The sequence below is a fragment of the Neomonachus schauinslandi genome, chromosome 12 (assembly GCF_002201575.2).
Source record: "Neomonachus schauinslandi chromosome 12, ASM220157v2, whole genome shotgun sequence".
NCBI classification, from domain to species: domain Eukaryota; kingdom Metazoa; phylum Chordata; class Mammalia; order Carnivora; family Phocidae; genus Neomonachus; species Neomonachus schauinslandi.
In genome coordinates, this window is record NC_058414.1 from 68800223 (window position 1) to 68814762 (window position 14540).

The 14540-nt window shown below is 39.6% G+C and overlaps 1 protein-coding gene across 1 annotated transcript in view; it reads right to left on the minus strand.

The window, feature by feature from the left end:
• DOCK4 (dedicator of cytokinesis 4) overlaps window positions 1-14540 on the minus strand; it is a 426479-nt gene that overhangs the window by 60805 nt on the left and 351134 nt on the right. The window contains exons 31-34 of the mRNA XM_044920179.1: window positions 7121-7269; window positions 5325-5410; window positions 827-853; window positions 587-682 (exon numbers count right to left, since the gene is read on the minus strand). Coding sequence (XP_044776114.1) covers window positions 587-682; window positions 827-853; window positions 5325-5410; window positions 7121-7269 — 358 coding nt within the window. The remainder of the gene's footprint in view (window positions 1-586; window positions 683-826; window positions 854-5324; window positions 5411-7120; window positions 7270-14540) is intronic.

Below are 14540 nucleotides of genomic sequence, written 5' to 3' on the forward strand. Positions count from 1 at the left end.
GCGGGGGAGGAGAAGGTGGAGTGAAGATGTGTTCTTATACACCTTCTTCCAGAGAGGTGGGAAATAGCTGGAAGCCTGGCCATCAACAACAAGAATGAGGGTTTCATTCTTAAAAGAAAAACACCATGCATTTAAGTGGGATGAACGGCTTTAACAGTTGAGCTAATTTAAAAATCAAAAAATTAGGTCTATGAAAGGTAACAGTGTGCGCTTCGCACCCCACCCCCTCTTTCATAAGAAAGCAGCCTGACCGTACAATTCTCTGTAACACCGTCTTCACCCTAAAACGGAAGGATCTACTGGTTCTAATGGCTGAGTCTAAACACCAAAAAAGATCCCTTTACTCATGGGACTCTGAGAACCTTCTCAATTCACTCAGACTTTGAAAGAATGGTCCACCGAACAAAAGAGAGAAAAAGGGGCAAAAATCAACTAAAAACTCAGAGCCAGCGAGTTAGAAGTCCATTATCTTACTGCATAAGGTTCTGTGGGCTGATGATTAACTCCAGCGGGAAGTTGACTGGATCCTAACTCTGATTTCCCAGCTGGAGCGCAGCACTCCTGGGAAGCAGGGGACTCCGCTTACCTGTAATCTAACAACCTCTCCATCAGACGAGTTACAGTGGCAATTAATGAAACGCCACTTTCCCTCCATGTTTCCCGCTCAATTTTCTTTAGTAGACTGGAAAAGAAAGAACCCAGGGCATTTTCAACATTTATTTTTATCAGTCACCATGACAACCATCTTACTTTCATCAGTACCTTAAATGCCTTAGCAACCACTGCAACATCTCACAAGTAGCACGATTTGCACACAATGTCTTACCTAGGATAGGGACCAAATAGTGGAATTCTAATCCAGGAAGCATTGACAAAGCAAATTGATTTCAGATTATCCAAGTCATAAAACACAAACACATGCATATGATCATATTTTCAAAATACACAAGCACCCCACAGCTCAAAGGCATTCTCCCCTAGCTTCTCTCTTACACTAACAGAGGCTTGAACCTTACCACAGCAAATAACACCGCGAAAAGCGAAAACAGGAGTACCTCTAAGTTTACTTTGAAATAAGATCTTCCTGTTATTCACATAAAAATGTTTTCCTACCTCTCGGTAGAATGCATCTTCATCCAGGCAATTTTACTGCAATGCAACTGCTAGAGGAAAATCCTTGTACAGACGGTATGACGTTTTGCGTTTTTTCCTTTCCCTTCACATTTGCCCACTCAATACATATTGTACTATCTGTGCACTCACTCAACAGTTTCATTCATTTTGTCATTAATCACAGGGGATTGTCTATGTGGTTGTTAGAGCAGATTGATGACAAGTACCGAACCACATCTCTCCTCCTATATTTTCCCTAATCTTAAGCACCTTGGAGCAGAGGAACTATGTAAACACAAAATCACAACAATCAGAATAATTAGGATCTGTTTGACTTTCACTCCTGCCTCTTGGCAAATTAAGCATACGCTTGGCAAAGCCTTTATGACTGAACTTTCCCCAAAAGATAAAAGTAAGAACACAGGCATGGCAATGTGAGGATCCTTCCCCACCCCTCTGCATTTAATGATCTTTTCTGTCTAAAATCTTGTTTCCCTTTCATCTTGGTTTCGGGAGTAACAGAGAAAACATTTCTCACAAGTACAATCTAAGCCAATCATATATTGTGCTTAAAGGAAAAATAAGTATTAAAGGAAAAAGCTGTTCTGCCAAAGCTAGCTAGCTTGCTTCCTTCCTTCCTTGCTTGCTTCCTTCCTTCCTTCCTTTCTGTGGCTAGGTTCTCTCCCAATTTCCCTCCCCATTTCTTCTCGGTGTTGCCATTCCAGCACCCAGCCTTCTGTCTTGTCTCCTCATCTGTTGCCTATGCATCCCTGAGCATTTGTTTCCTGGTTTATTCTGAACTGCTTCCTAGATTAAGTGAGGGGAGGGAGGGAGAGAAGCTGTACACCATGGGATGGAGCCCACCCTGACTAATCTCCTGGGGAAGGTCCCCTAGTTTGTTTAAAATGTGTTTTCTTTTAAGAACCTTCTGAACAGCACCTGTTTTGAGCTTAAATGCCAAACTGGTATTGAACCAAGTACTCAAATGCAAATCTGCCTGCCAAAGCAATGCAGGATGATGTAGAAATTTCCCCAAGTGACAGCCCACACCTCATATACTTTACAGGCTGAAAAACAAAGAACTCAAGTTAAGTAATAATTCTAAAAATATATGGAGACTTCTTTTGTGGGCATGAATTTCATTAATTTGCACAGCCTCCTGATGCAGTAAGAAATCAGAGCTACATAAACCCTCTTGTAAGAAGAGGCACAGCTCTGCAGAGTCCGCTTAACCTTGACTAATCCCAGACCCAAATGTTAGGACCAAGTCTAGAACCCAATTCATCCGCTTTCACAGCCAGGCTTGTTCTTTCAGTCGGGAAGCTTGTTCTCCCAGTTTAACTGAGAAGGGGAGCCTGTCAGAAAGAAGAGAAGAGTCTAGATAACTTCGGTGAGACTGGGTGTTTTTATTTGGTCTATAATCATGCCCACGTGCCCATGCTGAGTACACAGTGAACTCATCCAGTAACAGTAAAGGGTGATTTCTTATTGCTAGTTGATAGGCAATGGGCCTCCATAACACTGGAGAGCAGGATAAACCAGAATCCTATAGGATGACATAATGCTCAGCAGGCTCTTACTCTGTGAAAAAATATTAACAGGGGGAGGTAGGATCTGACCCTAAATCTGCTTCTGTCTACATCCTCATGCAATGTTGTTGAGGCCATCACTCCTACATGAAACACCTGTGTCTGCCCATGCTCTTCTTAATCCAAAGAGTCAGACACCTGAGATCTGTGTCACATATCTACTCTAAAATTAAATGTGTGATCGTCAAATAAAGACCTTTGAAATGACTTGGAGTCTTATTTAATTATTTAGAGCAACACATGAGAGAGAAGTGCGAGGGATGGTGGCTCTTCTGGAAAGTGCCCTACTGTGTGCTCCCACCGCACAGTCACTGCAGGGTCCCCAGCCCTAGGAGAGTACCTGACCCAGGGAGGTGCTCGGTAAATAAAACCAAACAAGTGAACTGAGCAGAGCCAGGGGAAGCAGAATTTAGTTCTGACACTCTATGCTGGAGATTTCACACCGGTGTCTATGATCTACAATTGCAGCATTATCAAAAATAATAAATCCTGACTCATACTTATTCAAAAAGATGGAGTATGGGTCCGTGAAGATAATGTTGGGGGTGGGGGTGGGGAAAGGTGAGCAAGCTCTTAGGAAGGAAACCATTGCAACTCCTACATGTTCAGGAAGCAGGAAGCTACTTTCAGCTTCTGGACAATTTGAAGAAGTTTTCGATATGAACGACAGAGAACAAATGAGAATCTGTATCATAACGGCATGTGTTCCTAATTCATAATGTGTGCAGTGACTCACTGTGCTTATACTAATTCACAGTGACTTCTATAGCCAAGAAGCATTTCATTGTTTCCTGAAATATAGTTAGCTTTTCACTTTCTTTTCTGAGCCCAGGTAGTAATGGTATTTAATTATCACTTTAGGTTTTATTTAATCCCAGTATGCTGATGAGAAAAGCATGAAAGAAAAATATTTATAGTAACCTTTCTAATAATATGCTAAAAATCACAAAAGAAAAATAATCTCCATTGAACAAATCAGGCACCTTAAAACAGTCTTAACTACAGAGGCTTAATATATTAATTACTGGTTTGATTCTAATGTCAAGGTACATCTTCTGTTTCAAAGCCCCATTTATACACAAGCAATCCAAATTGCAAGCTATAGGCCTTTATTAAAGTAGATAAGAGGCACTATAAAATGATATATTTATTAATCTTGTGAATTTATTATAAATAATTAATCACAAATCTCAAGAGATTCATTTCACTGAGTGCTTTCGCATTTTAGTTCTTTGTTCAAACCAAGGACTAATAACTGAAATGAGAGGAGTTTTCAAAGGCAATTTATTACACTGGATGAGGTTTTAATCAGAGTTCTTGCTAAACTCTAGCTGTCGTGAAACACAGACGCTTTGTATACTAGACTGAACGAGGGCTTGGTGAATAATTACTAAAAGTTCCAGTTTAATTACAGTATCAGAAGAAAATGGTTTTGTTCAGGAGTCAGTACAAAGAATGTATTTTATCATCACCCACCATCATCCCAAGAAATCTGTATACCCCTTCTTGGCTTTTCCTTTGAATGTAATTTTCTTAAAAGGTTCAGGGATGATTTTGAATCAGGCAATTTGAAACCTGTCAGTCACTAATAATACTTTCTAAACCTGGATACTAATATATCTACTTTTCTAAATTAATGATCATAAAACCAAGTATACAACTTGGCATTTGGCTATCAGTTCTGAAGCATTCATAGTTTGACGTGACGCTTGGGCACACATACGAGGCAGAGCATACTCTGTGACAGAAAAATGTATCGCTGAATGATTCCTATACTTCCGAAAGAACTGCAAACATTTTCCAGGCACAATGAGCTAGTCCTGCCTTCAAAAAGAAGCACTTTATCAATATACTAGGACTGAAAGTGGCTAAGATCCATAGAAAACTGTAGAGAAAACAAGTGTTGGAATTCAAACCCTAACGTTCTAGAACACTCTTACATGAACTCTCTGACCATCTCACACCGTGATGAAAACTTGGGATAAGCCATTCACCCTGGACTGCGATCACATTCTATTAGGAAGGACAACCTCAAACTCCCCTTAAGTCTGTTGTTGTTCTAGCTTCCATCCAAATCCAAATCACAGAATTTACTAAAAACGACTTGCTTCTGTGATATTCTAATAAGAACATTTAGAAAGCAATTACTAACGCTGAGTGAGCAATCAGTATCGATGAATCAAATCAAGTGCTGAAAAACAGATGCCAGGTAGGTTAATTTCCCCATCAACAAATCAGCCAAGGATATCCTGCTTTGGAAAGCATTGCACACGAACACCATAATCACACCATTGTACCCCCCCCCGCCCCCTTTTCCCACTCTTAACCCCTACTTAAAATCATTATGTTGCAGCCCCAGCTTTAATACTTAGGCTTGAAAAGAGTGAGATTTGTTACAGAACACAAGTGACCTGAGCTAATCAGAGATTAAAATAAGGAGACGGGTCTAATCATCAACATAATAAGATCCATTCACCAGAGTTAGGCAATTATCCTTTATTTCACACTCCACAAAGACAAAGCACTCCTGCGAGACCCAAGCTATCTTTGCAGCTCTCAGCCGCCCAGCACTGACACCAAATCCTCTGAATGGAATCGACTAGAGATACAGGTATTACTCACATACTGTTGAAGAGCTCGCGGTATGTTTCATCACCTTTGCCTTCGGACATCAGGCTATCCAGCTTGTCAATTAGCTTGGCTTCCACCTGAAACATACCCAAATATTACTCCCTTTCCTCCCCTTCACAAGTGGGATCTCTAGGCAAACTGAAACGTATTTATATCTGCAAGGGAAAAAAAACCACAGTAAATTTTGTGAAAGCAACATTATCATAAGCTGTGGTTAATAGCAGACACCCCCTTGGAATTCTAGGGGGCTAACTGAGATGGAGCAACGTGACTTCAAACTCCCAGAGGGGTATCATTTGCTGCCACCAAAGACATCTATTTGTTGACTCAAACACAAATGCTTGCAGCCCAGCTTAAACATTTGAATTTTTTTAAGAGCTATAAAAACTGGCAAGTCTACTTATTTATTTATTTTTTTAAAAATCACTAGATGTGTAAGAACATTAGCAAAGTAACATACCCACAGACATTAATTTAAATCTTTGATGTGTTTTGTATCTATTTTCTTTCTCAAAACAGTTCGAGGTTGCACTAAATCTTTGCTCAAGTTGAGAACTTGCCTTATCCATGTACAGATGGTAGATCCATAGAAATAGTCTAAGTCAGCAATAAGCTACATGAGAGAGAAAGGACATATTTCCCAAAAAACTGCAGTCAAAACATTTGTATCTTCAAGAATGTAAACTCCTTGGGCCTTGACTATCAGGCAAGCAGAAATATCCCTTCATCTATCTGAGGCAGAAAGACAAAAAATCAAACACCTCTGCATGGTCAGAGAGAGGTAAGCTACTACAGATTGGGAGGGATATTTGACTTTGTCAAAGGACTAAGCTCAGTTATTCCTTTGAACCAAATTCTAATAAGGCTATGAAGACCAAAGGGAAGGAGAGCAGGTCCCCCCCCACGCACGTACAATTTTAAAATAGCCTTCCATTCAGTTATTAGCTTTCTTGAAATGAGATATCAATACAGGTAAAATGCCATGCTTCTGCAGGAGGAGGGTTCTGTGTATGCACTCAGCTCGCTCGTAGAGTTGATAATCATTCCTAAAATTTGAGAAAGCCCTTCATTTGGAAAAGCATGAAGTGGGGGGGGAAGCAGATCCTTCACACAGATGACTGAGTACAGGTCAGTGAGGTGACTATGCGAACAGAAAGAAGGTGACTATCTCCAACTTGAGTGACCTGGCGTGGCAAAAGCAGCTGATTTCTTATGTAATCTGGTTTTGTAATAAAAACATCTATTCTTTCCAAAACTGGAGCAGAGCAATCAGAACCTATGTCAATGAGAAATAATAGGCTCATCCAGGAATCTAGATGCAAGAATTTCCACTGCTCTCTGGTTTAAATTAATTATCAACACTTCAAGCAAAAAGCAATAAAACACACTGTGCATCAAATGCTCAAAACCTAGCCATTCGCCAGGAGCAATGTGCAGACCACAGAGAGGTCAATGATTTTAAGAATCATTAAGCTTCTGATTCCTCCGTGTTGTGTCTGACTGGGAACAGAACAAGTCCCTGCCAGCTCTTCAACAGAGACCCCGGAAATCACAGAATTTTTCAGCAGAAAGGGATTTTAGAGCTCCCCCAGAGGCTCAGGGGAACATAGGACTGGAGAGGTGACCAAGGCCACAGGAATGGGAGAAGGCAGGCAAGGCTAGAATCTAAGTCCCTTGACAGCTGGCTCCGTGCTCATTTCCCAACTCGGAGTTGACTCTGGTAGCTCAGAGATGCTCGAGGAGAAATGAAATTCTCCCCAACTGCTCTGAGAAGCTCATCCGCCTACCTGTTTAAAATTGCCACTCCGCCTCTGCTCCCAGTCCATCATATCATGAAAAATAGGAATCATGACATTCCGGAGATCTGGCTGGGGTATCAAGGTCACTTCTAGGAAAGGGCCAATCAAGGCAGGAATAAAATGAAGCTTGTGCTCTCCTAAATTGAATAAAACATTTGAGTTTCAGTATATTTAATCTTAGTAGGATTTCAGAAAATTAATATTATTAAATTTATTATAAATGATTGCCACAAGTATATTCAATTATAGTTGTCTCTCCAGGCAAGAAAGTATTTCCCTAAGCAGATATATAAACAGTGAATTTCCATATGTTGATTAATATTTCTCCATCATTTTTTATGAAAAAACTGTGGATTTACTTTTTCACAGTTTAACAAAAAGCTCTAAGATACCATGAAAAATTACACCACAAATTAAAAATGACAAATTAGAATTATACCAAAAGTTAAATCATCGGGAATTGGTTATGTATACTCTTATACAGTCACACATCAAAATTTTTATGCAATCACTAAAACTGAGGCTTAGGAAGGATAATAGGCAAAGCTTTTTGATAGAATTGAAAAAGCAAGGTACAATACAGTATGGACAGGTACCTCTTACGTTAAAAAAAAAAAATCTATATATAATAGTCAAGAAGATTATATCCCCTAACGTTAACCACGAAGGTTATCTCTGGGTGGTAAGAGTCGAGTCGATTTTTATATATGAAAAAAAGTGGTCCCTGCATTGTACAAATTTTCTTATGTTTTTAAACATAATAAACACACAGCCTAAATAAAAAACTAAATGGTAATCCAAAAAAAGGGAATGTGACAATTTTCTAAAAAGATTACACTTTAACAACAGTGAACTCGAAATGGTGTATTACCAAAGTACACAAGGTATGGTGCTGATGCTTCATTGAAAAGGAAGGTAGAGGGTAGAATGGGCACTGATGATTTCATCTAGTAGATGAGTGTCGTGTTCCATCCATTACACTAATGGTCTATGTTAAATCTCAGAGTTTTACTTTGATAATAAGAATACTGCATGCAATGGAAAACACATTACTTTTCAAGTGCTAACCTTGAGCATTGTGGCTGAAAGCATACGACACTTAAAGCATCCATTTAAAACCCATAGAACAGGTTGGGAAGCTGGGCAGAACAGAGCTGGCTTCATGATTAAGATAGTTTCCCCCTTATTATTCTTTTCTACCTCTGATCTTTTAGTAGTAAGGGTCAAATACACACAAAATCATATCGTTCAGAGTTACTGGCACATTTTGGAGTTACATACCTTCACATTAATTATCAATTTCTCTACTTTGTTTTCTGTACTAGGAGGCATTAGGGTGGCCAAAGAGCTCAGATGTATACAAATCCAGGGTACAAATATACAGTTTACGTTTATACTGACTTTAGAGGGGATTTAATTTTTTTATTTAATTTTTTATTTTATTTTATTTTTTAAGATTTCATTTATTTATTTGAGACAGAGAGAGAGAGAGCACGCACAAGGAGGGGCAGAGGGAGAAGCAGACTCTCCGCTGAGCCAAGAGCCCAAGACCCTGAGATCATGACCTGAGCCGAAGGCAGACGCTTAATTGACTGAGCCACCCAGGCGCCCCTTATTTTTTATTTTTTGACAGAGCAAGTGGTGGGGGGCAGAGGGGCAGAGGGAGAGGGAGAGCATCTTGAGCAGACTCCATGCTGAGTGCCCGGATACAGGGCTTGATCTCATGACCCTGAGATCGTGACCTGAGTGGAAATCAAGTCAGATGCTTAACCGACTGAGCCACTCAGGCGCCCCTAGAGGGGCTTTTAAAAGAAAGAATAGGAAAGGAAAAATTTGGAAATTGGAAAAAAATGATGAGTGAGATTAGAGACAGACAAACCCAAGTGGATGTTTGTGAAATCATTGTGTTTTGTGACTGAAAGTGCCTAGAGACAGTTCAGCCGTGTTCAGGATGTGGCCCCCATCCCTTTTCCTCAGTGCTATGGGACCTAAGCAGGACACAAGTCATAGGCCCTGGCCTATCAGAAAGTCCCTTTCCTTCCCAACACTGAGGCCACATCCTCTTTTCCTTTCTCTTTGAGGTTTTTCATTAAAAGTAACTTGTTTGCTCACCATCTTACTTATCCATACCCATTATGTCTGAGGAATAAACTTGGCTTAGAATTCTTTTTGCTTTCCTACCTTTCTCTGTGACCCAGGTACAATCGTATCTCTCCCAAGGGACTCCTTAGTTTTCCTCATCTGACCAAGAACACCTCCTTCTTACTCATCAGAAGAAACTTCCTTATTAATCTAACTTGGTGTATTTTCCTCCAAAAGAATGAATCCTTTCAAGATGGACAAACTCACTGTGGCAGAATATAGAGAACTTCACCCCACAGTTCTCCCTGTATCTCCCCCATCTTCCCAACATACGCGTTTCAAGCAGGGAGCGAGCAGCCACCTTTTGCGACTGCTTTCCTCGGTTACGTCTGTCAGGGCAGAAAGGAGCAGCAACCTGAGCTCCATCACTCTTACTGTCATTTGCAAAAGCCTAACCCACTCAGTGCTTACTCAAGACATCCTGACAAGAGAGGGGAAGAGAGAGAAATGGGAGATGGAGACTTCTGGCCCAGCCTGAGATGGGCAGGCCTTACATCCCGTCCCCGAGCCTGCCCCGAGGGGATGGCTGCTGGGGTTCCGGGTCCACCACAGACATTGTGCCCGGCAGAGCCACATGCTGAGGGGACCAGGAATGCAGGACCAAGGTCACCTTGACATACGACCAATAACCAGGACGGCCTCCCCACAGGTTTGAGACTATGTAAGACACCAAATCTGGGCATAGCTTTTGGGTGTGTGTGGGGGGAGGGGAGACAGAAGTGGCAAGAAAGACAAAATAAAATGGAATTTCCTGCCAGCCCAAATAGTGCTCCCTTGCCTGTTGAAATGAGACTCAGAGCTGCTACATTATGATCTTCATTTTTAATCTTTCCTGAGCCTGGCATCCTTTGGCCTCTCTAAAGAACATCATTAGCATGCACTTATTTATCACTGTTTCCCTGAGTATTTCTGAATTACTTTGTAAAAAAAAACCTCTATTTATAGACATTTTACAACCTGATTTTCTTCCTTTTAAAAAGGTTTTTACTATGTATTGTTCGGTGACGGATAAGGACTACATTTATCCTGGTGAGCACTGAGTAATGTACAGAATTATTGAATTATTATGTTGTACACTGGAAGCTAATATAACATTGCATGTTAATTATATGTCAACAAAACATTTTTTTATTATGAAAAATCTTACAGGTACACAAAATTATAAAGAATACTAAAACAAATCCCCACATACCCATCATCTAGCTTCAAGAATTATCAACATTTTTGCCAATCTTGTTTCACCTATCACCCCAATGATTTTTCTCCCCTCTTGGGTACTTTAATGCAAGTCTGAGACATCATATCATCTTTAACAGGTGGGAATATACATATACATATAATCACAATGCCTTTATTACCTCTAACAAAGGCACACAATAATTCCTTAATCTAAAACTCAGCCTAACGTACACCCCAATGGTTATAGCAGAAATGTCCACAATAGCCAAACTATGGAAAGAGCCTAGATGTCCATCAACAGATGAATGGATAAAGAAGATGTGGTATATATATACAATGGAATATTATGCAGCCATTAAAAAACCCGAAATCTTGCTATTTGCAATGACGTGGATGGAACTAGAGGGTATTATGCTAAGTGAAATAAGTCAATCAGAGAAAGACAAGTATATGATCTCACTGATATGAGGAATTTGAGAAACAAGACAGAGGATCATAGGGGAAGGGAAGGAAAAAGGAAATAAGATGAAACCAGAGGGGGAGATAAACCATGAGACACTCTTAATCTCAGGAAACAAACTGAGGGTTGCTGGAGTGGAGGGGGGTGGGAGGGATGAGGTGGCTGGGTGAGGGACATTGGGGAGGGTATGTGCTATGGTGAGCGCTGTGAACTGTGTAAGACTGATAAATCACACACCTGTACCCCTGAAACAAATAATACATTATGTTAATTAAAAAATAAAATAAAAAAATAATAAAACAGCCTATAGTAAAATTTCCCTGATTGTCCTAAAACATGTCATTTACAAGTGGTTTCCTTCAATCACAATCCAAACAAAGTCCTTACACTACATTTTATGCCTTATTTGTTATTGACAGCAGACAGGCCACACCTATTTTTAAATCACTATACAGGAAAGCACGAAGATAGCCTTATTCACTGAAAACACAGTTTGGGAACACAGAACCTGCATAAACCTGAGCAGACTCTCACCAGAGAAAACTTAATTCCTCCCCGATTAGCAAAGCAAAATTTTGAGCTATGTATGACAACAGCAAAATAAACTTTACTTAAATGGTTTCTTTTTAAACTGAAGATTTAGTATACTTTCCCCATCTCTAATTGTCAGCCACATGGTCTTGTTTTGAAGTATTTAGGGCATCTGCTACTTGGGCTGCTGAAGTTTTATATTTATGGGCACAAAACAGCCTGTTAGGAAAGTATTGATTTTTCTATGGCAGTTACAAGACGCTATGTTTGCAAATGTGGGAAAAAAAGCCCACTTTATATTTAGTAAGAATGTTAGTTCAACCAAAAATAGCAAGAAAAAACTTAATCTTGAAGCACAATGAATGCCACAGGTGGGACACAGTAGTCAAGACTAGCCTCTTTCTTTGCAGCCTATTCCTCTAAGCATAGTACTAATGTATAAAATTTGGGGGGAAATTTATGCCTTCCCCCTTCTCTTGACAGGGCATTTTTAGTCCTTCCACTTGGAAATGAAAATACTGCAGAAAAACACATTTAAGAGAAGGTATTCACTTTTCACTACTTGGTCTCTACTCTTCAAAAGTACATTATTTTATCAAAACCACAAGGAAATGTCATCTCACACCTGTTAGGATGGCTATTATCAAAAAATAAAAAAATGAAAAAAAGAGGGGCGCCTAGGTGGCTCAGTCAGTTAAGCATCTGACTCTTGATTTCAGTTCAGGTCATGATCTCAGGGTTGTGGGATCCCACATCAGGGTCCATGCTGGGTGTGGAGCCTGCTTAAGATTCTCTCTCTCTCCCTCTCCTTCTGTTCCATGCCCTGCCCACAAACCCCCCCCCCCCCCCCAGCTCACACCCACACGCGCATGCTATCTCTCTCTCTTTTTAGAGAGAGAGAGAAAAGAACAAGTGTAGGCAAGGATGTGGAGACACCGGAACCCTTGTGTACTGTTAATGGGAATGTAAAATGGTGTAGTTACTGTGGAATACAGTATGGCAGTTCCTCAAAAAATTAAACCTATAATTACTATATGATCCATTGCTCAAAGGTAAATCTAGGGGATATAATGATCAGATTTGAAAATCATACAGCTCTGTGCTTAAAAGCAGACTCAATTACATGCACCCTTTATTCCTTGTTCTCCACAGAATGGAAAAACCAACCTGTTTCTAGCATATGCAAGAGTTTCCACACTTCTAGGTAAGTACTGATGACCAAAATCTGATTTAAAAATACTGTTCAGTAAAATTTGTGTTTGTGTTTGTGTATTAGACTAACTGGGTAGTTTCAAGTGGCAAAAAATGTATTCAGTACTCTGAGTATTATTTCCTCTGTGTTCAGTCCTCTGAGTATTATTTCCTCTTTGCAATTTGTTTTCTAAAAGTTAGTGTTTTTTATATCTACTAAAAACTATTGAAGTCTTGATTTCTGAAGTCATAAAGTTTACTTTACTAAACATGATGATTCGTTTTTATCAAGATTTTTTTGTTCTACAGAAATCAGACAAAAAATATGAGATTTAAAAACTAAGCTCTGGGGGCCCCTGGGTGGCTCAGTCGTTAAGCGTCTGCCTTCGGCTCAGGTCATGATCTCAGGGTTCTGGGATCGAGTCCTGCATCGGGCTCCCTGCTCCGCAGGAAGCCTGTTTCTCCCTCTCCCACTCCCCCTGCTTGTGTTCCCTCTCTTGCTCGCTCTCTCTCTCTGTCAAATAAATAAATAAATAAAATCTTTAAAAAATAAAAAAATAAAAACTAAGCTCTGTACAAAAAAAAAAAAACTAAGCTCTGTACAGGTATGGACCATTTTTTCTCATGTCTCCAAATAACATGTACAGAGCCAGTGCCTCATGAACTATGTTAAATTGAATTTTATTGGTCTGTTCCATTAAGAAATGCACATCTGTAATTATCTGAATAAATTCTTCTTTAGCATTCAAAAGACTCTACGTGACATATTTATAGGTAAACCAAATTATAACAAATATATTTTCATATTCCTAAGTAACAAGCTGACTTAAGGTCAATAAGGGGTGTTAAAACAGTACTCTGAACACTTAATTTTTCTTATAATTTTGTAAAAATATATGTTGGAAGAGAGGTTTCAACAGTTCTGAACACTTTCCCATTCTAGTTGTTGTACAGTAGCAGTGACCTTTCGCATTCACCTTCTGTTTTGGAAGTCTCAGAAAAGTCATGACACAACTCTAGGGAAATAATGCAAAAACCAAGGAATGAAGTAAAAATTCACACTCACCCTGCATTTGAACTATGTCATGCTGGGAATTGGTCGTTGAGTATAAGGAGCCTTTTCTAACAGACTGCCAGAACTGAGCTAGAGCTAGCCTCTAGGGCTGGGAAAACAGAGAAAGGGGAGTGCTTTTGAAAAGCAGTGCTTTTCAATCTTTAGTCAAGAACCACCTGGAGAACCTGTGAAAACTCAGCTGTGTCCCACTCTCTCTTGGTGATTCCGTTTCAGTAGGTCTGGGGTGCAGCCAGATAATTTACATTTCTCACAAGCTCCCAGGTGCTACCACTGGCCTATTTGAGAACCAATGTTCTAAAGAGTACTGACATAACAATATCTTGTTAAAGTAATGCCAAACGTAATATGGACACTACAGGGCTTTGAAAAACAAAGAATGAACAAAACATAAAGACTGAAAGGAGTACTCTTCAAATAAGACAAACTAATGTTATTTTCGAGCTGAATCTAAAGACACGTCATGGACTTCTTCTGGCTGGCCTGACAGCTGGAGGTTGCTTTCAAGATGTTAACTCACTTTTGTTTTTTCCTGAAATTACCAGCAAGCACTGAACACTGGGCTTAATTATATATAACAAGGCTCTTCCTCAAATTGCTATGAATATTGCTATGTATATATACAGATCCTGGTCAAAAATCACTCTGTAAATAAACTGAAGTAAAATGATAATGGTTCGATTTTCATTTACAGAAAACAAATCCTGCCATTTACAAGTTGTGCTTGGATGAAGCCCATGAGAAAAGATACTTTTAGGTCATTACATATTCAATTCAAATAGGCCCATCACTTTAATGAATCACAAGAAGTTTATAATGCAGTAATAGTAAAT